Source organism: Perca fluviatilis, chromosome 18, assembly GCF_010015445.1.
Source record: "Perca fluviatilis chromosome 18, GENO_Pfluv_1.0, whole genome shotgun sequence".
NCBI classification, from domain to species: Eukaryota; Metazoa; Chordata; class Actinopteri; order Perciformes; family Percidae; genus Perca; species Perca fluviatilis.
In genome coordinates, this window is record NC_053129.1 from 28,819,257 (window position 1) to 28,844,134 (window position 24,878).

The 24,878-nt window shown below is 40.1% G+C and overlaps 1 protein-coding gene across 1 annotated transcript in view; it reads right to left on the minus strand.

The window, feature by feature from the left end:
• The window catches only part of igf2r (insulin-like growth factor 2 receptor), a 57,073-nt gene that overhangs the window by 12,139 nt on the left and 20,056 nt on the right, over nucleotides 1-24,878 (minus strand). Inside the window, exons 7-38 of the mRNA XM_039781356.1 lie at nucleotides 24,597-24,705; nucleotides 24,304-24,467; nucleotides 19,856-19,959; nucleotides 19,503-19,667; nucleotides 19,211-19,354; nucleotides 18,870-19,025; nucleotides 18,039-18,176; nucleotides 16,409-16,559; nucleotides 15,501-15,669; nucleotides 15,243-15,358; nucleotides 14,898-15,057; nucleotides 13,633-13,809; nucleotides 13,439-13,534; nucleotides 13,205-13,306; nucleotides 12,298-12,460; nucleotides 11,991-12,167; nucleotides 11,725-11,871; nucleotides 10,689-10,867; nucleotides 9,868-9,955; nucleotides 9,450-9,659; nucleotides 9,231-9,361; nucleotides 8,205-8,308; nucleotides 6,761-6,894; nucleotides 6,398-6,594; nucleotides 6,061-6,187; nucleotides 5,695-5,826; nucleotides 2,718-2,877; nucleotides 2,280-2,388; nucleotides 1,379-1,460; nucleotides 1,091-1,225; nucleotides 399-550; nucleotides 111-275 (exon numbers count right to left, since the gene is read on the minus strand). Coding sequence (XP_039637290.1) covers nucleotides 111-275; nucleotides 399-550; nucleotides 1,091-1,225; nucleotides 1,379-1,460; nucleotides 2,280-2,388; nucleotides 2,718-2,877; nucleotides 5,695-5,826; nucleotides 6,061-6,187; nucleotides 6,398-6,594; nucleotides 6,761-6,894; nucleotides 8,205-8,308; nucleotides 9,231-9,361; nucleotides 9,450-9,659; nucleotides 9,868-9,955; nucleotides 10,689-10,867; nucleotides 11,725-11,871; nucleotides 11,991-12,167; nucleotides 12,298-12,460; nucleotides 13,205-13,306; nucleotides 13,439-13,534; nucleotides 13,633-13,809; nucleotides 14,898-15,057; nucleotides 15,243-15,358; nucleotides 15,501-15,669; nucleotides 16,409-16,559; nucleotides 18,039-18,176; nucleotides 18,870-19,025; nucleotides 19,211-19,354; nucleotides 19,503-19,667; nucleotides 19,856-19,959; nucleotides 24,304-24,467; nucleotides 24,597-24,705 — 4,543 coding nt within the window. The remainder of the gene's footprint in view (nucleotides 1-110; nucleotides 276-398; nucleotides 551-1,090; nucleotides 1,226-1,378; nucleotides 1,461-2,279; nucleotides 2,389-2,717; nucleotides 2,878-5,694; nucleotides 5,827-6,060; nucleotides 6,188-6,397; nucleotides 6,595-6,760; nucleotides 6,895-8,204; nucleotides 8,309-9,230; nucleotides 9,362-9,449; nucleotides 9,660-9,867; nucleotides 9,956-10,688; nucleotides 10,868-11,724; nucleotides 11,872-11,990; nucleotides 12,168-12,297; nucleotides 12,461-13,204; nucleotides 13,307-13,438; nucleotides 13,535-13,632; nucleotides 13,810-14,897; nucleotides 15,058-15,242; nucleotides 15,359-15,500; nucleotides 15,670-16,408; nucleotides 16,560-18,038; nucleotides 18,177-18,869; nucleotides 19,026-19,210; nucleotides 19,355-19,502; nucleotides 19,668-19,855; nucleotides 19,960-24,303; nucleotides 24,468-24,596; nucleotides 24,706-24,878) is intronic.

Consider the following 24,878-nt stretch of genomic DNA (forward strand, 5'->3'; position numbering starts at 1 on the left):
TGTGTAAATTTGACAGATCGTCGTTGCAAATGAGAATTTGTTCTCAATCGACTTACCTGGTTAAATAAAAAATAAAAGATTTTGGACAGACAACAAGCCAATGAGCTCACCTGGACGTCACCAGAGAGGGTGGACAGGTCAAAGGTGAACTGGAGCTGGGAGTCTGTGAGCTGGCAACCGCTGGAGTTTGTGTGGGTGGCGTCTGAACAGACTATAGGGGTCGCCCACTCAAACAAATAGACACATTCCTGCAGCCTCAGCATTTGTGGAGAACCCTGGATGAAGATATAAAAAGGTCACTGCTTTGAAAGGGTGAACAAAATCCTCAGAGAAGTAAAGTCACAGTGCATGCGTAAGTATTCGTATCATAAAAGTCAAACATGAAAGTGCTGACTGACCAGCTCCAGGCCTCTCTGGCAGGTAAAGATGATGGTCGAAGTGTAGTTCTGTGCGGGATCTGCCGCACACTTGGTGGAGCTGTTGTAAGTGATGAATACTTCCCCTGTTACTGTATTGATCTCGAAATGGCTCAATGTGCATTTTTTTAAATTGATGTCTGTCCAGACTCATAATATATGTCGTGAAGACTTTGAAGGAATATAATAAAAGGTATTAAGTGTATTTTGGGGCGCAACATGGATGCTACGTGGATGATATCATACAGTGCATTTTCCCCAAGTGTTAAAAAATGTATTTGGTTAAGATCTTGGAATTACATTTTCTTTTTTGTCATTTTGTTTGTCATGGCATTAAATGTATTCTGTGGTACCAAAAAAAAGAATACCCCAGTGTGCATTTTCAACACATTATTATTATTTTGAGCAACTGCACATATTTCCTGTGTGATAATAATACCTGGAACAACATCAAGATGTCAACCAAAAACTAGTCACTATAATAGCAGTGTCTGTTGTCCTGTTGCCATCGGACCTTTTAACATGCTGTCAGCCCAAAGTCAGGGCTCTGGTTTTTGATAATAAAATGCATCAAACCACACGAACGTGAGGTCAAAGTAAATTGTCCTTTATTTACCTTGTATGGAAAGAGCGTGAGGGAGAATGTGTGTGTGTCTGTGCTTGTGAGCGTCTTACCACAGGAGGTCCATTATCAGGATCCATACAAACGGCAGCTCCAGCGGGGCAGGTGACCCCGGGGATGGGATTTAGAGGCTGACAGATGTTGATGTAGAAGTCTGGAGATCCGTCACTTAGGTCCACTGTCTCGTCTGAAAAGAAGGTAGAAACAGGAACATCGAGACAGTAAATCTGGATGAATGTTGAGCCCGATAAATGATGGATGTTGTACTTCATTTGCAAACAAAAATCTCAAGAAGTCTGATATCTGTGTCTGAGTGTTTATGAAACCTCGGCCCACTGACCTGTTGCTGTGTAGTATCCACTGACATGAATCAGGGGAGTCAAGTCAATAAGAGCAGAGCCGCTCTGGACCGAACACTTTACCTGAAAAGTAATTAAATAAAAAGGACAAAAATAAATGTCAATGGTACATCCTTGTAGCGTTTTATGAATGAACAGTAACAGCAGATGAGCAAAGCTAGAAAGCCAAAGTTGAAGTCAAGGAATTCAACCATTTCATTATATACAATGGCTGTAGAAACTTTTCTTTGAATATTTTCTTCTTTTGAGCCTCTTCTTTTCTTCTTTGAGTTTTAGGAATTTTTCTGGAATGAGTGAGTCAGAGACAATCCGATGCTTCCTAAAGCACCACATAAATAAATGTTACATTCCTGTCTCCTTTGATTATGGTTGAGTGTATTATGGTACACTCAACTGGAATTCAATTTGCTCTTTGAAATGGCCAATTTGGTGCTAATTTATGAAGGAATGCTCCATATTTTTCACTTCACTATGTAGGAATAACTTCAAAATATAGAAGTTCTTGACAGTATCCTATTTCTGTTGTGAAAAGTCAATATCACCACAACAAAAGTGAAGATAGTAACAACGGTATGACTTTGTTCAGATGCACGTGTCATTCATCTTTTCTGACTATGCAGACATGTTTTAACAAAACATTTGAGGCTGTTATCTTGTGATGTTAAGGTAGTTTTATCACAGGACACACTTGCAAACACATGCATAACTTAACATACATCTGATTTAAATTACCAACGAACGACATCTTTTTCAGTTATTTCTTCGCTGTGTTGGATGGAACGACCTTCTCTATCCAAAGGTTTTCCACATTTGAATTTGGTTTACTTTATGAAACGGGCCGAGCATATTCCGACTTATCAGAATGAACGAAGACATACTTACTGGCTGTTCGCAGACCAGGTGTGTGTGGAAAGAGAAGAAGTGCGTGCAAGTCTCAGCGTCGGTGTCGATGAGAACAGGCTCTGAAGGGGCCGAGCCCATGTTAGCTGGCCTGTACAAACACAATGTAAAACACTCAGAACGAAGCTAGATATTTCAGTGTTAACATGACCGATACATTACGGGTGTTTTGCAAAAAGGATCATCAAACATTTCAAGCAGCTGACAGATGAAAGAGTAATAAATACATAAAATATATATATATATAAAAAGCTATAGTGCGTAGTTTCTGTCTCCCCCATGAGGAATTCTAAGTAATGACAGCAAAGCTGTCAGCGCATCCACATGATACAAGCCTTCCGTGACCGCGCCGCTTTTCTGAAGCACATGGATAGTGTTTGTGTAATTACTCTCACTACCAGAGGCCGAAGTTGGAAGTACCTGCAGATGAAGTTGATGATGGTTTTGTGTTTGAGGTCGGGGTTTGCTGGGCAGGGACTTCCTTCTTCGTACGTCAGCTCCAGAACGTGATCCTTGTATGAGAGTTTGCTGCTCACATAACCGCCGCTCACCGCAGTCGTGGCATCCTTAATACACACAGCTAGAACACAATATGCATATATTTTAGAATTCTTAACTGCACAAATATAGTTGTATTTAAAATGACACATTAATTATGTTCTTTTAGGTAGATCACAGTATTTTAAGACGCCTTTCAAGACATTTAAATACAAATAAGGTTGTATTTTTGGCCCTTTTTCTTTGTCCGTTTGTTAGTTATTATGTCTCACAGAATTCTGCAATATTGGTGGAAGGTTCGACAATGGAGCCAATGAGCAAGTGATTAGATTCACATTCAACTGAGAATACTGGATTTAAAAAAAAAATATATTTTTCAACTTCTTCAAAAATCTAAATGTTATAAATTTTTGCCATTTTCTCTTCATCTGCTGCACTCACTTTAACAAAAAAAATAAATCATATTTGTCCATCAATGTGTATTTTGATGAAGGTTAAACATTCCTAAACAGCCTCATAATTCTAATTTACAAATTCAGAAATATTTTGCAGCCTTGGCCGCGTTATGTGCTCCCCTTATAATAATACGTTTATTTGATATAACACCTTTTACACACAAAGTCACAAAGTCATTCACATGATAAACATTTGTAAAAAATACAGCAAGATCCAACAGAAAAAAGCAAGGAGAATAAAACTGAAAGACCAATGAAATTCATTTAAAAAGATTAAAAACTAAACCTAAAAAAAGTTACAAAAATGAGTCAAAAGCGAATTTAAACAAATGTGTCTTCAGCTGCTTTTTAAAAGCTTCAACAGAGACTGCAGAACGTAAGACAATAGGAAGGGCGTTCCACAGGTTTGGAACCAACGATTCAAAGGAACGGTCCCCTTTAGTTTTTAAGCGAGTGCGTGGGACCACCAGTAATCCCTGGTTAGAAGACCTGAGGGACCTGTTAGTAGGGTACGGATGGAGCAGATCCGAGATATAAACAGGTGCCTGACCATGCAAAGCTTTATAAGTCAGAACAAGAACTTTAAATTGGATCCTGAACTTGATTGGAAGCTGATGTAATGAGTATAAAACTGGAGTGATGTGCGACATCCTGCTGGACCTAGTCAACAGCCTTGCAGCAGAGTTCTGGACCAGTTGTAGACGGTCCTGGGACAACTTGCTGAGACAGGTGGAAATGGAGGTGCAGTAATCAAGCCGGGATGATATAAATCCCTGAATGATCATCTCAAGCTCAGAATGCGAAACAACAGCTCTAAGTTTGGCAATGTTTCTTAATTGAAAGAAACGTGCGGTTCAGTGATTTGATATGCTGATCAAAATACATGTTATGATCAAATATAACAAGATTTCTCAGTTTGGACTGTACCGCTAAAGAAAGGGACCCCAAAAGCTGAATAACCTTGGAAGCTGTAGTGCTCCTTAGTGCATTCCAGTTTCCTATGCAATACCTACTACAGTCCGGGTAAGAGAGCGGTCAATAATTTGAGAAGTACTGGAATTTCAGGCCTCATATAGAACATTTAACGGTTAACAGTGGTGACGCATGTCCTCAGTGTTACATAACCCACACAAATATGTAAGCTACAACAAACAGCAACCAGGAGAGAAATAAATGAACTTTTAATGGATCCCTCTCCTCTTTTGCTGTTAATCTTAAGAAATCTGGACTTTAAGACTCTGTATCTTGGAAATATACCTCAAAGTTGGCTGAAAGGGGACAAACACTTGATAAATGCAATGCTGGTGGCCAGTAAAAAGGCTATTACCAGAAAATGGCTACTACCAGAGTGTCCAACAATTACTTCATGGAGAGATATTGTAACAGAAATCTACAGAATGGAGCGGATTACACTGAAAAATGGAAACATTTCTTGAACACTGGCAGAAGTGGTACAACTATGTCTCAGATGAATGGCCTGACTGTATTTCTTCATTATATTGAAAGTGATGTCTCCCTGTTTTATTTTAGTTTCGTTATTATGGTGTTATTTTTGTAGGTTCATTTGTACATCTGTTTATCTCATCTCTTAACCTCTATACTTGAATAAGTAAAAGAATAAGTATATGGTTTGTCATAGAATCTGAAAAATTGAAATATGTGTACGTGAGATTCTGAACACTAATAAAATACAACAACAAAAAAAAAAATCTTAAGAAATCTAATGTTTTTAAAAGATAAATCTCCAATTATTGGAATCTGCAAAGCTTATTTTTATGAGGTAATACAGCATAAAGTGTCTTTTTCACAAAGCGTTGGTGTCTGTAGGAGATACAAAAGCTGAAGTCTTCTGAGGCTACGTGTTCTTTCAGGCAGTTTTTTCTCCAGTTAGAATGTTATTTTGTTTGGCATCATAACTTTATGTTTTTTTTTATCAGTTCTGTACAAGTAAAATAAGGATTACACATTTTACATTAAACATGTCCCAATGCAAATATCCTCTTCATGTTCAAAGAAAATGTCCACTGGATTTGAAAGAATATAAATTTACATATTTTTGAAACATCTGTATTCCGATCAAATAACCAATAGTGACTCTGAAAAAGAATTAATCTGGAAGCTGCACCAACCAGTGAACAGGGGTTAAGATATTAACGTCACATCAGCTCTTGACTGGTTAAAGGTGGATCTGATTGCAAAGTGAATTTTGTGCGTGCACATTGAAAATGCTTAAACGTAAGCAAGTGACCTTTGGGCCTCTGAGTGACTGAAGAGAAATTTGGCTGCTGATTTTGCAAGTCTATCCTGTCCCAGCAACGATGCCTTTGTCAAGATATTTCCCACATTTTATGAAGAGGATATAAAGTACACACAGCAGAGTCATGCACATTTTCTGCTTCTGTTAACTGAAACATGATAAATTATAAGTCACTGGAAATATGTACCGGTTTCAGGGATGCATCCAGTATTGGGAACGCTTCCACAGATGTTCATGCGGAACATCTTCCTGTGTTCCTCATGATCGTACACGGTGTAACCTCCTTCCTTTGTCAGGGAGTTGAGATCAAACAAATGACCTGCGGAGAGGAGGGTCGCAGTTTATAAAAAATACAAATGTATCGCTGTATTCATGTACGTTGTATGAGAAGTTTGCCAGAAAAGACTTTTTTTTTTATATGGCTATAATGCCATTTTTTGATCCAGTTTCAATTCTCACCTGACAATAACGTGATAAGAACATACCATTAACATACAACCATATTTACATGTACAATGTGTACAGAACTGCCGATTTATTTTGAATGCCTGACCTGTAGCAGGGTTGGTGACCATGCAGTTGTTGTGTTGGGTGCTGTTTAGAGGGCAGGCAGCAGCTGTTAACCAGAGGAAGGTGTACACACAGTCCTCAATGGCTGAGATCAGAGTAGGCCGGGAGTCCTGGATGGGAGATAAAAACACACGTTTATCATTTGTCTATATCGCCTTGGTGTTCTTAACACAAGAAAACCTCAAAAAGTTCATTTGTAACGGAGTCCCGTACTGGCAAGATGTTGACATACAACTGTTAAACAACTCTTCAGACTGTATGATATGTATATCGGTCCAACACGAACATATATACTGGATCATTTGTAGTGTATCCCTCACCACTTTGTCTTTGTCACACTTGAAGCGGATGATGCTGCTCCTGTTGCGGCTTCCATCGGGACACGCCTGGCCGCTGGTGTACTGTAGCTTCAGAACATGTCTGTCCCATGTAGGACCAGACTCCACCTGCCCCAGACTCACATAGTCATCGCCAACCTTCACACAGGACGCCGCACTGGAGGGACACTTCCATGGACCTGTCACAGGGTGAGCAGAGGATTTGTTGTCAAGTACGTAGAGGACAGTTTTAGATTTTCAAGGTTCAAAACGCTGTCTTACAAATTGAATTCTGATAACAAACCAGAGTTGGATGCTACAGTATTACTGAATAAAGAACACAAGTGCACAAGCATGCACACTGACCTCCCTGCTGCACCAGTGACCTGCAGACGTTGATATAAAAACGAGTCTTCGTGTCCCCCGTGTGGTGCTCCACCTCCCAGTTTCGAGAGTTCATAGCCAGCGGGGAGAGGTCGTACGAGTGGCCCTGATCATCACTGAGGACAGACATACAGAGGGTGAACACACCGTGTCCTATCTGTTCAAAATCTGTGTTATAGTTATACCTGAACTGTTGTTGTTAATGTGTAACAAAACACACAATCTTTCTCACTTGAGGAGATGAGCAGAATTAACTTCTAATCAAATCAAATCAAATCTAGGAATCGTTTATTTTATTGTAAAACATATTTGCTCCAGGATTTCTTTCTTTAGTGGTTGGAAAAGACTAAAAAAAGTCCCTTTAGCATGTCAACTGTCACACATACATGTAAAAATGTGGAGATCTGTGGCCTCTGATTAAAACCTATTAATTGACTTAATTTTGTATGCTGTAGTTATTTCCACATTTAAAAAGAAACAGCGTATCTACAGCTAAAATATAAAAACAAACAATTTACTTTTAATTAACCAATGAATTGCCTACATAGCAAATTAGATTTAATTATGATGTCAGCCCCGATACCAAAGACATATTAATAATAACACATCAATTGTTGCTGCTGGCAACCTGTCTTCAACCAATTACTTCTACTGTTGTGGTTTAAAAATACCTGATTAATTTAGGTAATAAATTTAAGCTATTCTGCGTAATGCTAGCTTACTAGTTCAGACTAATTACCTAGTATCAATCTATAAGTAAAAATCTGATGTACACTTAAAGCTACATTGTGTAAGAATTTCTCCCATCTAGCAGTGAAATTGTATATGACAAACAACTGAATATGACTTTCTAGCCCTTCCCATTCCTAGCGCCTACGGTGGTCGAACCCGAAATTAGCTCTTAGTATCTCCATCGTTTACACGCAGCCGTTCTAGCCACTCCAATATTAACTTTGGTCTTGTTGCTTTGCCTGTCGCGTTGTCGTTTTAATTCTCTTTTTCGCTTCCCTGGCGAGTAATCTCCCCCTGGCATTCGTCACGGTGCCACTGAGTGTAAAAGGGCGAAAGGCCGAGGTATGTCCCTCTTTGGCTAATGTATTTTAAAGATGGAGGCGCTACATGGCGGCCGTCATTCGAGCGACTCGCTCGTACGTATTCTGAAGGATTCTGAATGGCAGATTCTACGCTTACGAGAATACTTTGATTAGTTGGTGAAAGTAATCACATGAATGAGCACATATTTGTAAAAGAAAAAAAAGGGGTTTTGCTAAGAATCAACTAAATAAATTACACAATGTAGGTTTAAAGGAACAGAGTTCAAAGAAATAAACACCTGGATGAGAGGTGAGCATAAAAAAAGAGAGGAAGGAAAAAGCAGAAGTAGTAAAAGGAAGGTGACATGTGGGACGTGGTAGTGGGTTGTTACTTGTAGGAGCAGCTGCTGGTTTTGACTGGGATGCAGGCCAGAGCAGTGGGCCATCTGAACAGGTAGGTACAGTCTGGAGTCTCCTTGATGAACTCTGGCGTTCCCTTAACAAGTGAGTCAAAACACACACACACACACACAATTAGTCACCATGGCAGACTCCCCGATTCCCTGAAGCTGTCTTGTTTACATGTCCAGAACCCCAGCCACTGAACACTTTACTCCACTCCTCAAACAACTGAACTGGCTCCCTGTCCAACACCGTATCAACTTTCCTTCTTCTCACCTTCAAAGCCCTCAGTAATCTCGCTCCTCCATACCTCTCTGAACTCCTTCAGCCCTACACTCCATCCCAAACTCCTCCTTCTTCCTCCACTGCTCTTCCACTTTTCTGTCTGCTCGCTGTACAGGTTGTGCCTTGCCGAGCCATTACATTCCTGCCCTCGGCCTATGGAAGTCCCTCCCACTATCCACCCGTACCATAGAGTCTCTACCCACCTTTAAAACCTCCCTCAAAACCCACCTATTCTGAAAGGCCTAAGCCACATGATACACTCTCCATCAAAATCATGGATAGATTGCTTTCTTTTAATTTTCTATCTCAATCTTTTAAATGTTTGTTTTAATTTAATTATATTTGCCTTTTTAACTGTATTTTTGTTTGTCTTAACTGTAAGGTGTCCTTGAGTGCTATGAAAGGTGCCCATAAATAAAATTTATTCTTTTTGTCTGGTTAGTTATAACCAATAAACATATCCAACATATCCAGGGCACAAATGCTCAGAAGGCTACACTGATAAAAAAGATTTGGATCTGCTGGAATGTGTTTTTTTTTTTTTATTAATTTTTTTTTTACAATTTCGAAGCCAACAAAACAAACACTCATGTTTGTCAATCAATGTTTTAGTATATAGCCCCATGAGCAAATTTCTTTAGAAGTCTAAGTCTAAGTACAACTCACTAAAACCCGATAAGAGCTGTGGGATCAGCTGGTTTTCTGTATTTGTGTGTATGTTTGACACTCACAGGATCCCTGTCAGGGTGGCAGGAGAAGTAGATCTCGGTGGATCTATTGTATATCTTGTGACAGACCTCTCCATTAGTGTAGTTCAGGAGGAGCTGGTCTCCCACATAACTCAGAACCTGGTTTGCCAATCCTGCACACTCACAAGAATAATGACACAAATGAATACAGACAATACAAATATCAGAATATTCAAGCTGGTTTTGGTTGGTCTTCCATACCTGCAATCTTGTGGTTTTCTCCCTTCACCTGGCAGGAGGAGACCGATTCACTGCCTGTGTCTATGTGGGTGCAGATGCCTCTCTTGAGCCCCCCGCACACAGACAGGTGGTAGATATAGGCATCACTGCGGATGGAGTAATCTTGACCCTTCAGGGAGCTCAGGTTAAACTCAAAGCCACTCTTGGGGTCACGAACACGGCAGTTATCACCTGGGAGGAGGACCAAAGAGGCATGACTTAATAACACTATCCTCCTATTAAAACTTTATTATGGCCTCTGATATGATGGATGATATGACCAGTGCCGTTTGAGGAAATTACAATTGTCACATTTCAAATTCAAATATCAGTGTTTGTTATCCAAAAGCACCAGTTTTAATCTTTGAAATCCACAATTCTCATCATTTTTTTTTTTTACCTTGAGACTTCGTGATGGGGCAGGCCTCAGATGTCCTCCAAATAAAGACATATTCACAACCATCTATACGGTCAAACATGGGGGAGCCCTAGAAATAGACAGACAGTGATTTCCCTGGTTAGTTGCATGTCTTGTTCTCATGGACTATGCAAATCGTACATTTAAGAGAAAATGTAACTAAATGTGGGTAAAATTAGAGTTGAATTTGAAAAGGTAAGAACATAAGATAAGATCGAAATGTATTCATCCACATGGAAATTGTTGTGCAGCAGTCACAGTACAAACATTAGAAGTGGGTGGTCACGGTGGGAGCTCTAAAGCGTGATTTATGCTTCTGCAGAGGCTCCAAGCAGAGCTGTCACAGTAGCCTACGTAAGTAGCCTGAAGTTTACACTGGTACATTGGTGTGTGTGTGTGTCAATCTCTTTAACAGACTAGCAGGGCCGGCATGTGCGTGCACGTGGGGAGTGTGCGGTAGAGACGGGATTGGCTTCGGAGAGATTACAGACTCTAGAGTCATAGTGAGAGAAAACATGTTGTGCAGTCAGAAAGCTGTAGCAGGAAAAGTTAAGCCTCTCCTTGATTTCATGATGTTTATGAAGTAGGAGAACCAGAAAATGAGTAGGGGAAAATGCAACACAACATAGCCCCGGCCAAGCGCACGAGCCACAGTTGTTGCGATCTGCGTCGCCGCGACGTGTAGTTAAATTTTTTGAGAGGTGCACGTCAGGCTACGGCGTAGGGCCCGTACCTACATGTACCTACGTACGCACTCATGGCGCTGATGTAACGCAGAAGCATAAATTGGCTTTAATACTCACTGGGTGGTCATCACACTGCAAGATGATGCGCGTTGAGTAGCGCGATGCGGAACCACACTGGTCCCCGTTCTGGTACATGATGCTGATGGAGCCGTCCTCCGCCACCTGCGGTCTGGACTGGACGTAACCCAGGTTGTAACTCTTCCCATCAATCACGCCACAAGCACCCAAAGGACCCACTAGAGAGAAGAAAAATTACTATAACTACAATCTGACAGGAGGAATTCCGTTCAATTTGTTAAAATCGTTACAACCTACTATGAATCCTAATCTTAGGAGCCTTGAAACATTAAATTGGATTGCAATAGTAAAGGTTAGGGCTGACATTTCAGCATATGGAAAGAGTATGCAAAATCACCAATAAAATGATAAAACTGATGCTTAGTGCAGCAGTAAACGGTTCCATTGGTATCCTTTACATAAGCCAAAGCTCTACAAATGTGTATAGGGCTGCAACTTTTGATTAATCTTCCAATTGTTGTCTTGATTAAGCGTTCAATTGGCCATTATGACTTCCCTTGGCCCAAAGTGATACAATTCCTAGTTTTATCTCATATGATGAAATCAAGCAGAAATACCTCATATTTGAGAAACAAATGTGTAAAAAAAGACTAAAAAGATGAATTAATTGCCAAAATATCTGATGATTTATTTTATTTCAATTTGACTAATCAATCAATTAAATAAGTCGACTGATCATTACAGCTCTACATGCGTAAAAAAAAAAAAACTTAATAAAATGCTTGGAATCAATAACCTTAACATTAGTTTGGAAATTGAAGATGCAATATATGTAACGAATACATGTAGTCACTATGCAAGATTACTTAATCTGAAGTTTATTCAATCTGAATCAAGCCAGATGTCGGAGTTCTACTTTTGTTGTGCAAGGATTTACGGCCCAAACTCTTACTCCCTCTCGGTTTAATATTTTATCATATATATTTGATCAAAATACCCACATCAGTCTAAACCTCTTATTTACTGTATGTGTAGATGTGTGGATTGGGTGGGTAATATGGACGAGCATACTGACCTGGACAGTTGTTCAGAGGAGGAAGAGGTTTGCAGACGTTGATGTAAAAGCTGCGTGATTTGACAGCATCTGTATCTATGGCGATCCAGGGGCTGTCCTCTCCATCCCGGATCAGGTGACTCAGGTCGTACTCATTACCATGGGAATCTAGGGGCAACAGAAATGTATATTTAGATACAAAAGAAGGAGAAGTGCATACAGTTCTTGAGTACAGCCAGTACATTCATATTTACTGTATGTTTAATTCTGCTCGTGTGTGTCCATACCAATGATCTGGCAGTCAACTGGAGCAGGCACGCAGGCCAGAGCAGTGGAGAACTCAAAGAAGACGTCGTGGACCACGTGGTGAGGTAAAGAACTCATGTCCTCACGAAGCAGTTTCAATGAGCCAGGGTGAGAGTTTGGATCACACACAAAATTAATGGTGAAGGTGTCCCGAGTTGCTGATACAGAGGGGAAAGGACATGAAGTGTCAAGAAAATTAAAACTGTAAATGTACTGTGAATAAGGTGAAGCTGATCAGAGTTACGTGAACATAAAATCAGGACATTCTCAGTTACTGTAAAGAAGTACCTGTGGGCTCGTCCAGAGCTCCCTTATACGTTAGCGTGAGAAGTCCGTCGGTGGAGTACTGGAGGGTCTTCTCCACCCCCACTGGGCTGGAGGGATGCCCTTCTTCCAGCTCACAGCCAGCCATGCCCTGACCGCATTCTGCCACGTCTGAGCAGATGTTCACCTACAGGGTGGTGAATTTAAGCGATTATGATTTTGTAAAATTCTGAAATATCATGATTTAAAAAAAAAAAAAAAACACTACATGAAAAAGACAAAATCGCTTAAATCTACAAAAAAATCATCAATCATTAATGGCCACTGAATTCATTTAACATCAGTCTTAAAATTTTTTTCAAGTTATTAGTTTACATAAGTCAAATAAACTATTTGTTGACCAAAAATATATTCATCAGCAACTATGTTGATAATTTATTAATTGCAAAAGTCATCTTTCAAGTAAAACGGAAAATATTTCCTAAAATGTAAATATCTGCTGCTTTGCCTCGTCTCACATTATAGTAAACATTATTTGCAGCAACCAATTTGAAGACGCAGAGGCAAACTGTGATGAGAATTCTTGACTATTCTAAAACATTTTATGGATGAAACTAATAATCAAAAGATGAATCTATAATTCTAATAATTGTTGGTTGTGGTCTTTTTTTTTTTTTTTTTACATATATCATTATTATACATACAATTTGTATTCATAAAATGTTAAAAAGTCTAAATTAAATCCCACACTGGTGCGAGTACATCTGGCTGCAACACAGACTACATCAGAGCTGTATAAAAAGCTGCATGTGTGAACGCAATGTTGGCTACACCACACAAACCCATTCAAACAACTTATGAGGGCTACATCTGATGGACATTATTAATGGTTGGCTGTGCGGTGGCAGTGCTGTCACTGTGTCCGTCTTACCAGGAAGTCCTTGCCGTTCGCATTTGTCTTGTACCCAGTCTTAGAAGCCAAAAGCTGAAGGTTGAACTCAAAGCCAGTGTTGGGGTCCACCACAGAACAGCTCTGAGACACAAAGACATGTTCGACATGTTCATTTTCTTTACCGCGTAACATCTTTTCTAATTGTTGTCTTATCAGTGTCAATACATACATTAAACAAAGGATATGAATATGTTGTAATATAGTTGAACTCACATTGTTCTCTGTGGTTTTGATGGCACAGGCTGCCCTGGTCTCCCACATGAAGTTGGCAGTACAGTTCTGGTACACCAGGAACCGCGGCCCCATTGACTGCACAGTGTGGAACACAAAACAGAGTCACATATCGGACACACGCAAAGCGTTAGCAAGCCACGCTCCACTTCACTGTATAAACTACACCGACTCACCACAGTTCCTTTGGAGCAGACCAGGTGGATGCGTGTTGTGTATGTGAGCTTCTGGCCGTCTGACATGCAGACCGAGCCGTCTGTGAACTCCAGCAGCAGACGGCCTCGCCCCTCAATGATCGGCCCTCGCTTGGAGATACCCATGTTACTGACTGATACAACCTCCTTTGGAGAGCCCTGAGGACAGAGGAGAGGAAACGGCTTCCAAAACTCATCTCAAGTGTTAAGTATCGTTGACCGGCTATTACATTTGTTGCCCGTCAATAATGAATTTGGCAGGCACAGGAAACTGAGAGGCAAGTGAGAAAAGTTGGATCGATCTATATTGTTTTCTCTCCTGTGTTTAAGACTTAAGAGCAGGTGACAAGGGTTGAAATGGCAGGGATATTTTTACAATTCAATTATACTTTATTTCTATTATTCCATCAAAAAAAAGTTTTGGCAAGTGAAATTTTTGTTTGTTTGTCAGAATAATTTTCATTGGTGTACATTGTTGCTGTAATGGGGTGGCAGTAGCTCAGTCCGTAGGGACTTGGGTCCATACTGGGACTTGAACCAGCGACCCTCCAGTTCCCAGTATGGACCAAAGTACAGAGTGTGGATTGGTAGCTGGAGAGATGCCCGTTCACCTCCTGGGCACTGCCAGGTGCTCTTGAGCAAGGCACCAAGGCCCACTCACGCATGAATAGGTCCTGAGCGTGTGTGTGTGTGTGTGCGCGTGTGTGTGTGTGTAGTGATTTCTAACAAACAGTGTAAATTGTAATTTCCCCACTGGGGATCAATAAACAGTATAAATAAAATAATAATCATTTCAGCAAAAAGGCTGAAACTACTACTCAATGTTCTAGTGGCGATTAAATTAGATTTCTAGCCAAAAGACATGACAGTAATGTTACATAACATTTTAGAAGAAAACATGAATGATTTAAGCCCTATTTAGAACATGGAGTTGTGGTGCACTTTAGCCTCTTGTGGCCAAAATTAGTATTACAACAACAAAAATAAAAATCCTGGGAAAAAAATTAAGAATTCCACAATCCTGTAAGATAAAAGATTATCCTGGCAATACCCTTATCAACTGTTTTAAAGAAATAGACAAAGGATCACCAGAATTATTTTCTTCTCATTTGCCTCTCAGGGCTCCTGTAACTGCCATTTTGAAAAGTGCCCTAACCCAGATTTTAATGTAATAAAAATAAAGTTTTATGAGTTTAGGTTTTAAGTTACAATTCTGTTTTCACGTTGTGCTTCCATCCGTTACAGACCTGCTCGGATATGTACTTCATCTGGCAGATGGACGCATGGCGGTCGCAGCCTGGTACAGCGTTGACAGGCCTACATATGTTGATGTAGTACTTCTTCAGGTTCGAGGTGTCTGACAAATCCATGGCCTGCCAGTTGCTACCGGAGGTGGAGCGTGACAAGCTGAAGGCAAAAGAAGGTCAATAAGAAGGTGAGGAGGTTGGCAACAGTAATGGGAAATGCTGGAAGGAATTTGTGCCTCGTTTGTTTCTTTTTCTCCTGATTTTGTGTTAGGTTGTTTAAAGAAGAAAAAACAAAAAACATTGTGGTTGCTTGGTGACTGAACACAATATGCACACATGCATTACCTGGATAAGTCGTACTGCTCAAGAGTGTCGGGATCGGTCACCAAACACTCATGAGGCCGTTCGGGACAAGCGTAGGATGTATACCAGCGGAAGTTGTAAGTGTAATTGTCCTCGACCTGGAGTTAAGTTAAGTAAAATTACAGGTCAAACTGGTGATGTGCAAAAAATGCCTTGAATAAAAGCCAACAGAAGACCATAAAGAAAATGTCCAAAAAGGTGTAGACATATTTTGTACAAAATAAAAAACAAATACCGTACCTGGAATTCGGGTTTTCCAGCTCCGGCTTCTGGGTCACACAGGAAGGAGATGAGTGTGGATCTGAAAGTGTGTTCTTTGTTGTTGTACTGGGAGCCGTTAATGTACGTCAGCTGGATCAGGCCGTCGTAGTACGACAGACGGGAGTTTTCTCTCCCAAGACTCCATGAACTGAAGTGGCAGATGGACAAAGTCATATCATATCATGATTGCAGTTGGGGTAAATTTACTTCACATTTACCTTTACCCATTTTACAGTATATACAGTATTTATTTATTTTCATATTCATACAGTATATTTCATTCATTTGACATGGTGCTCATAAGGTTCCAACTTTCAGACCTCCTGGTTCAAAAGATTCAAAAGATTTCAGGCCTGATATCCTTGGGTTTTGGGTTATTTAATCCTTCCTTTCTCTCATCTTCTCAATATCTCAAATTTCAAAGAGACAAAGCCTAATACAGATGTAACATGTAACAACCACGTTAAACCTGATTGTGGGGGTAAGAAATTAAGTACAAATTTTAAGCCATCAAAAAGTCATATATAGAAACGATGCATCTGATTCACACAAAACATGGTACATCTTTTTGTATTTTCACTGCAAATTTAACAACTGAGATTCACTACAATGGGAATTAGCAGTAATTAAAACTAGACAAAATTGGATTTTCCATAACTAAGAACACATAAAAAGGACACTGATGCACTTAATGATTTTTAAATCCTAGAAACAAATAAAAACAAACCAAAATGTCTACATGTGGCAATTACAACAGTTTTTTTATTGTTATGAAATATGAATACTTCTGGAGTTAATCTACTGACTGGTGATATTCTGTGAAGACACTTTTAATAATATGGTTGTTGTGACTGTGCGGCCCTGCTTGCTTCATGCCTCCTCCTTACCTCTTTTCCACCTGGCATGCTCCGGACTTTTCAGGACAGCTGGCAGCTTTGACGGTACCACAGACGTTGATGTAGTAGTCATAGTGGTCGCTGGTCAGATTGTAGAAGCCCCCATCGGCTTTGGAGAGAGGCGACAAGTCGAAAGAGAACCCTGTTGAGCAACAGAGGCCAGTAAGAGACGGTCGGAGAAGGAAACTGATCAGTGTTAACAACTCTCATGTGACATAAAGGTGTGACCTAGAGCGATTAAAATGCCTGGAACTCACCACCAGGTGGTGGAGTTGAGTGGAGAAACGTCCTCATTAGAGGATGGATACCCGACAGGCCGGGTCCGGAAAGATATTTAGAAATTATGTTTGGGTTGGGCTCGGTCACATCAGCGCAATAAGGCATTTGTTGTAACATGGTGCTGTGGCTTGTGTGAGAAGTGGACAGAAGAGAGATAGATAAAGTGTAGATGCGACCAGAGCAGAGTTGGGGGAATAAGTTCAAGTTTTGTACACAGTGTGTGCGGTGTCTGAAATAAACCCCAGACTGAAAGCAAAGTTCATTCATCTGCTCACCAGAAAGGGGATTTTAACCCCAACGTTATTCATTTCATAACGTCGGCCCTGGAGGTAACGAGTCTCGCCTGGTTTTCTGACCAATCAGGAAAGGTCAACACTTTGAACATTTTAAAATTTATAACAGCTTATTAACGTGCGCTTGTTGCCCCGTGTGCGCTGCTGCGCTCACCTGTTGACATTTCCGAATGCCTTCCTACAGTTGCTTGATTAAAAGCGGGTTTTCCACAAAAAACAATCGGGATCGGACATAAATATCTTAATGCCGGTCGTGCTCAGGTCGGGTTCGGTTACTGCGGTCGGACGCGGGCCGGGCTCGCACAGAAAAATGCGTCCCGATCCGCACTCTAGTCCTCATAGGAAGTTCGGTTGACTTACAGTAGCTATTTCATAGAGTATAATGAGAGTTTTTAAAACCACAATAGGAATTATAGATTTGAGCAAACAAAGGGGCACATGTTTTGGCACTTTGTATCCCCCAAATGTAAACTCTGTTAGAGAGTAGAGAACAATCAAGGTGAATTTGACCTGTCAGACCGTGGCAAAGTAACACCAGGCTACTCCCACTGTGGTCTATGAGCTTTCAACTGTCAAAATGATATGAGGTAATTAGCCAGATGTGAGTGTGTCCTGTTGACGTTTGGTTACCAAAAAGTGTTAATAGAAGAAAAGCTGAAACAATAACTTAATCAATATATCAACAGAAAATTAACTGGCTACTCAGCTCAAGGTTTTCAGATTTTCTCTGTTTTATATGATAGTAAATTCAATATATTTGGGTTTTGGACTGCTGGTCGGATTATACCAGACAGTTGATGTCACTTTGAGCTTTAGGGGGAGAAAAAATCTGTCTTTTTATAGACTAAACTATAATAATCGTTAGCTGTAGGCTTAAATAAAAAGAACCTCTCCCTGTGTGCTCTCAAGACTGAACTGGCAGAGAGTAGAGATTTATTTTGTGCTGAAACATATTCCCCATTAATCCCGTTGCTTCGTTCTCATCTCATCAAAATATTGACCAGTCTTAAACCACGTTGATCAAACTTGTGCGTTTATGCGTGTCGTACCAGCCTGAGGATCCTCCACCTTGCAGTCGTCTCCCTGAATCTTCGAGAGGACGCATGCGGCAGCCGTGTACCACTCCAACTCGTAAACACATCCGTCAGACGAAACGCTACGAAGGACAGGAGCGCTCTCCAGATCTCCTGCAAAGAAGGCAAGAAGAAGAAGACAAGTGAAGGGGGAGACAACATCATCACAACCAAACAGAAACTAGAGAAAAAAAAAAACAAGAGTAGATACAAAAGAGAAATATATTTAAAAGGTCCAATGTGTGGGAATTTCTCCCATCTAACGTTGAGATCATATATCGCAATCAACTCTCTCGCGCCACGCAGTTCAAAGTACGTATTACAGCTACGGTAGCCTTCACGCTTTTTTCTGATGACGCCGGTCTATTGCCCTTTTCAATCTCCTTTTTCTGGGCGAAGAAGAAGACTCCTGTTCCTGAAATTTGGATTTTGAGTGTGTGTGATCCTACATGTTTCCTTCTTCAAACTTGCCGAGGCCGGGAAGCTACGATACCCATTAGCAGCATTAGCAGCACCTGTGAGTTTATCATGTGACAGTGAAAACGCGAAAGGCGGAGCAGTATTTCCTGTATGTCCCTTACCGGCTAACGTAGTTCAAGATGGCGCATGAATATGGAGCGTCTACCCCAGTTCATGCAAACGCAAATGTAAAATTTCAAGCCAAAAAAAATACTTGGAATTGATAGTGGTGGTAAATATTCATGATAAAGGACAAGTTTGTGAACGGGCAACAGATTTTGATAACGAACAACTAAAAACGTTACACACTAGACCTTTAAGGACAACTCAGATCTCCGTTCAACCTACCTGGTTTGCACTTGAGTGTCAGGATAGTTTGGATCCTCGTCTTTTTATTGATGCAAAAACTTCCATCAGTATACACCAGTCTGATGTCATTTCCTATTTTAGTCCTCTGGGGAGATGACAGGAAGCTGCCCAGACTGATGGCCCTGTGATGCTTGTCTGTAGCAGAGAGACACAATCAATAAAATAAAGACTACAACTATCCCTGACAATCTCATGAATTTGGCAACGTTTTTACAACTCCTTAATTTCCCTACACCCCTCTACCACTATCTTCTGAAATAGTCTCATATTTCATTAGTCTTTAGAACCCCTCCCCCCCACGTCCTCGTGGAGACTCTCACCCACGGCACAGATGGAGGCATTCAGTGGGCAGCCGGCAGCCGCTCCTGTCTGGAGGACTTTGTGACAGACATTTAGGAAAAAACGGGAGTCCGGCTTTGGAGATTTAGCATCCACAACCTCCCAGTTCTCACCGACATCTGACCCTGGAGCAACATACAGAGGCACAGAGGAAGGTCATGTTTCAGCAACAAATGGTTAGTCACAACAGACAGAATGGAAAATATGTTCTATTGAGTGAATATGCCAAAACAAACTGCTTTTTCAGAGACAAATGTTGACATTTAAACTCACCGGGGTATCTTGTGAGGGGTGAAAGGTCGTAATGTTTGTTGTTATCTCTGACTCGGCACAGTAGATCCTCCTTCTCCTTGACGCAGGCGAATGCCGTCTCCCAGTCAAAGTAGTAAGTGCAGTCTGTCTCCCCCGCAAAAACTGGAGTCCCATGCCCACTGTTAGCTGCAGAAAAACAAGGCAAACCGTGAATTAAGATGAAGCAAAAATTTGTCCACCTATCAGATTTTGAATAAATAAATAAATGGGACAATCTCGCACCTAAACAAGGTACAGTTTAAATGCACAAATCATTTAGTCAATTTAACTAAATTAATCTTGTTTAATCGTCTTTTGAAACTTCTCTGTCTTACATGCATTCTTGTTGCATTCAAAGTTGATGATGGTCATTCTCTGGAAGCCGGTAGAGCATCTGCTGCCATCTGGGTAGATCAGAGTCAGATCCCCGTCTGAATAACTAAAAGATAAAAAAAGGGGTTGGAAGGGGTAAGAATTATGAACATGTTGATTTACTGGCAATGTTTAAGAAGTTCTACATGAAGTGTTCATGGATCATTTCTGGGACTGACATGCTATTTCTGTCGTATGTCTCTACTTTTCTGGAGCTATATAATAAATACTGGAAAAAAATGTCAACCCTGTGCAATGTAAAAATCGGGAGAATCATCATGCTCAATAGATAATTGGTAATCTGAAATTTGCATTGTGTAATTTTTTCATCTTGAGTATATGAGCAGCTTTCACAGCAGTCACACCACTGACACAAAAAGTTTAGCTTTTGGTAGACAGTTAAATAGAATATTGTCACAATCAGTAAAGCAATTGGATAATAAGGTTCAGGTTTGGCTTAGGTTGAAAAGAAGGAACTGGGGTTTTACAGTGTCTGAGGTCATCAGGTCAGGTCAGATGTTGTTAGTGGTCCCCCGCATTCATTTTAAAACCAGAGGGGATCGATCTTTTCAGGTAGGTTGACTAAATAGCTTGATCGGGGATCGAAAAAATTAACAGAGCAACGGGCCGATCCATTGTTGCATGCTGGTAGAGTTGAGTTAACCGTTAAGCAACATGGAGCGAGTCAAGCGCTTGCCACGCCAACCAGTTCGTCGGCTGTTTGCAATGTCTGCAAAGTAAGTGTTTCGAGGGGCGGTGGTAGTACTGTAAAGTACAATACTGCCAATTTAATCAAGCACATCCAAAAGCACCATGCAAATTCAATACATTACATCTATGTTATTTTGTCTTAGTTAGGAAAGTAATGTTTAGTTAGGAAAGTCTGGTGCCTCTTCTATATGGTGGAAGGAAGGTATAAGGTAGAAGATATACAGTTTATTATTAAATCAACAATGGTATCGGATCAGTATCAGGCATCGCTATTGGGACCGAAAAAGTCGGATCGGTGCGTCCCCAAGTGGCACCCAAGCTGTGGAATGCACGGCCGCTCTCTTTACGTTGTTCAAATGCCGTTGATTCTTTTAAAAAGCAGTTGAAGCTATTCAAACAGACTTTTAGTTAGACAAGGGCTTTTATTGCTCTCTGGTTTTATGTACCTATGTTTTCCTTGTATTCTTAATTATTCTATTTATCATATTCCAATTTATTGTAAAGCATGTTGTGAATTTTATCTGGGAAAAGTGCAATATAAATAAACTGCATTTTTTATATATCTTTTATACATATATACATATATATATACATATACATATATATATATATATATACATATATATATATATATACATATATATACATATATATACATATATACATACACACACATATATACATATATACATATATACATATATACATATATATATACATATACACATATATATATATATACACATATATATATATATACATATATATATATACATAAATATATATACATAATAATATATATATACATATATATATATAAAATATACATATACATATATATATACATATATACATATATACACACACACATACATACACACCACACATATATATAGACACACACACACACACCACAGAGACACACACACAAACAGTATACATATAGACAGGCACACACACACATACAGAGACACACAGAGAGAGACAGCAGACAGAGAGACACACACACACAGAGAGAGACACAGAGAGACAGCACATAGAGAGAGCATATACATACAGGAAAGAGAGACAGAGAGAACACACAGGAAAGAGAGAGACACAGAGAGGCACATACATATATATATACACACAGACACACACAGAGAGAGAGAGGCAGGAGAGGTAGGAGAGAGAGAGCATATATAGAGAGAGAGAAAGGAATGGAAATGGAAGAGAGGAAAGGAAGGAGAGAGGAAAGAAGGGAAAGGTACAGGAGAGGCACAGAGAGAGAGAGAGACACACAGACACACAGACAGAGACACACAGGAAAAGAGAGGAGGCACACAAAGAGCAGGAGGAGGAGGAAAGAGAGAGGAGAGAGAGGAAAAGGAGGTAAGAGAGAGAGAAGAGAGAGCAGGAGAGAGAGAGAGAAAGAGAAAGAGGAGAGAGGAAAGAGAGAGAGAGAGAGGAGAGAGAGAGAGAGAGAGAGAGAGAGGAATGGAATGAAGAAATAGACATAGAAAGGAAAGAAGGGAAGATAGTGGAGGAATATGGAAAGAACACAGTGAAATATTGGAAAAGGAGCTAAAGACAGAAAGGAATGGAATGGAAAGAAAGGAGGGATGAAAAGAAAGCATGGAGTGGAGACACATAAATAAATGGAGAGGAACAGAATGGAGTGGATGGATAGAAGGGAAGGAAAGGCAGGAATTTTGGAAGGAAGGATGGATGGAAGGGATGGACCACATACAGGAAGGATGGTAATGTTACTACGCAAACAAAGAAAGGACATATTAAATATTTTCTCATACTAATTAATCAACGCTTACTTAAATATACTTTACTAAAAGCGTACTTTCAAATATACAAAAAAAAAAAAAAAAATTTTACAGATTTCACATTTCTATAAACATATTTTTGTTTTTTCATCTTAATTCTAGCCTGGATGCCAGTTTAATTTATCCCCCCCATTTGATTTCGTAAAGATCGATCTGTATTTTTTTTTGTGTTAGCAGCCAATCAAATTGTCAGTTTGTGCTTTATATTACAGTGATGGAAGGGAGAAGGGGAGGATGGATCAACCACATCACCAAAGAGCGCTTGGGTTGAATTCGTTTACAACAAAGATGGCTGCCGCTGGAGAATTTAGATGTATAGATTCCGCCATCACATCTGTTATAGAAGATATCGACAGCGCATTAATTTTAAAAAGAGGAACAGAGAACCGCGATCACGTATTTATACACGTTGCCACACCCGTCCGCACAACACAGAAACTGCCACCTCTGCCTTGGCTCTGTTTCCGTTGCTCTGATTGGTTGTAGGTCTATCCAATTGAGTGCAGAGGCATTTTCTTTCCTAGTTCGGTTGAAACACGCCCCATAATCACAGCCCAATGGAGCAGCATCAGACTCATATTCTCACTAGAATCTGAGTATGAGGACGTCAGGCTACTTAATCTTGGCAAAACGGCTAAAAAAGTATTTCTCAAAATATGGAACTATTCTTAAAAAAAAACAAATATGGGCAAAGTCACTGACAGCAATCAGCTTCAGTATCCAAATATCCAAAAAACAACTACTTGTATTACCACCAAAATATAATGATTCTAGTTATAGAGTAAACTGTGGCATACAGTACACACATGGCACACACAGATTGTGCATTAACTGTGACAACAATGAGCTGACAAAAAACAGGAAGGTCAGTCTAGTTTACTCTACTTCCTCTAACTGGAATAAAAAAAGCAGCACTATGAGCCAATCATTCTTGCAGGTTAAATGTGTAATCATGTTTGAGCTTTATTTATTTAAAAAAAAAAAAATCACTAACTGCTGGGGTTTCCAGTTAGGTCTGTGGAATGAAGAAACACCTTCTTCTGTGCTTGTGTGTGTTCGCTCTTGTAGGTTGTAAGAACCAGTTTAAGGAATAAGGACATGATTACAATTAAAAGGCATGCATTTTGGCTGCTTGTCACTTTCCTGAAGGGACAGTTTGGATCTTTTAAAGTGGGGTTGCATGACTTACTTCTCCATAGTCAGTGTATTATCTATATTGGTGGCTAAAATGAATGTAGCTGCTGCCTCCGTCCACAGCAGTACATTGCTTAGCTTCCGTGTCTGTACTCCGGCCTGCTTCTCCAAACTGGGGGCGTGCCGACCGCCATCTACTGTAGCTAACACACGGACTATGGAGAAGTAGCTCATCTAACCACACTTCAAAAGATCAAAACTATCCCTTTCGCAGGTTTAATTATGGTATAACAATGTGAGGTTAGAGCATAGGTCTCACATTCAACATCATTTAATTAAAAACAATACATTTCTACTATGTTCACTCCAAACAACTCATCTTTCCCCCTCCTGTCCCTCCATACTGCTCTTCACAGTAAGCACAGTAACACCGTTTGAGACTGTATTCCTTGAGAACAGCAGCTTTCTCCCTTCGCTGAGACAGTAAGCAGTCTTTTAAAAAAATTAAATGTTGATGCCCACCACGGTAAATCAGCGTGCTGTTGGCCAAAAGTGTTTATGTTGACAAGTTGAGCTGTACAGTACAGCTTGCTTTGTAAAATATAAAATTAAAAAGACATTCTCAATCAAAAAAAAAACTTAAATAAATAAATTTGTGGGCTGGATGTAACAAAAAATTCTTAACAGGTAGGGGGTTTTGTGAAATTGTCTGAGGGCCCTGTGCGGGTAGTTTGAGATCCCGGGTTTACTCACAGGTCAACGTGAGAGGCGTTAGGTCGATGGAGATGTCGTGCTGTTCGCTGGTCAGTTTGCAGGTATGGCTCTCCAGATAGTCTCTGTGACATGCGTATTCAGTCACCCACTCCACCTCGTAACGACAGTTCGACTCTGCAGTCATTTTAGGAGGGCTGCCCTGTGAAACCAAAGGACACTTTTAGTAAAGCAGGAATTAGTTACAGTTACACATGACCTTCCTCTGTGTCTCTGTAAATATAAAAAGATACAAGTTTGCTGTGTGTATAAATGAGTATGTGTAACGTACTGAATGCCTGCTCGATGGACAGATGAAAGTGATGGTGACGGCAGGATTGTGTCCATTACAGATGGGTGGAGGAGACTGACTGGCACTGACTTCATACTGTAACCTCAGTCTTGAGAGGAGACAAGACACAAGTGTAAACATTTTAAAGTTAATCTTACTGTCCAATAAAAGTTACTCTCCAGAAATCTATGATATAGAAGCTCAACACGGACTAAACAAAAACACACCCGTCTTTAATACCAGAGCAAATTCTGGACGTACCAACAATCATATAAACTTGTA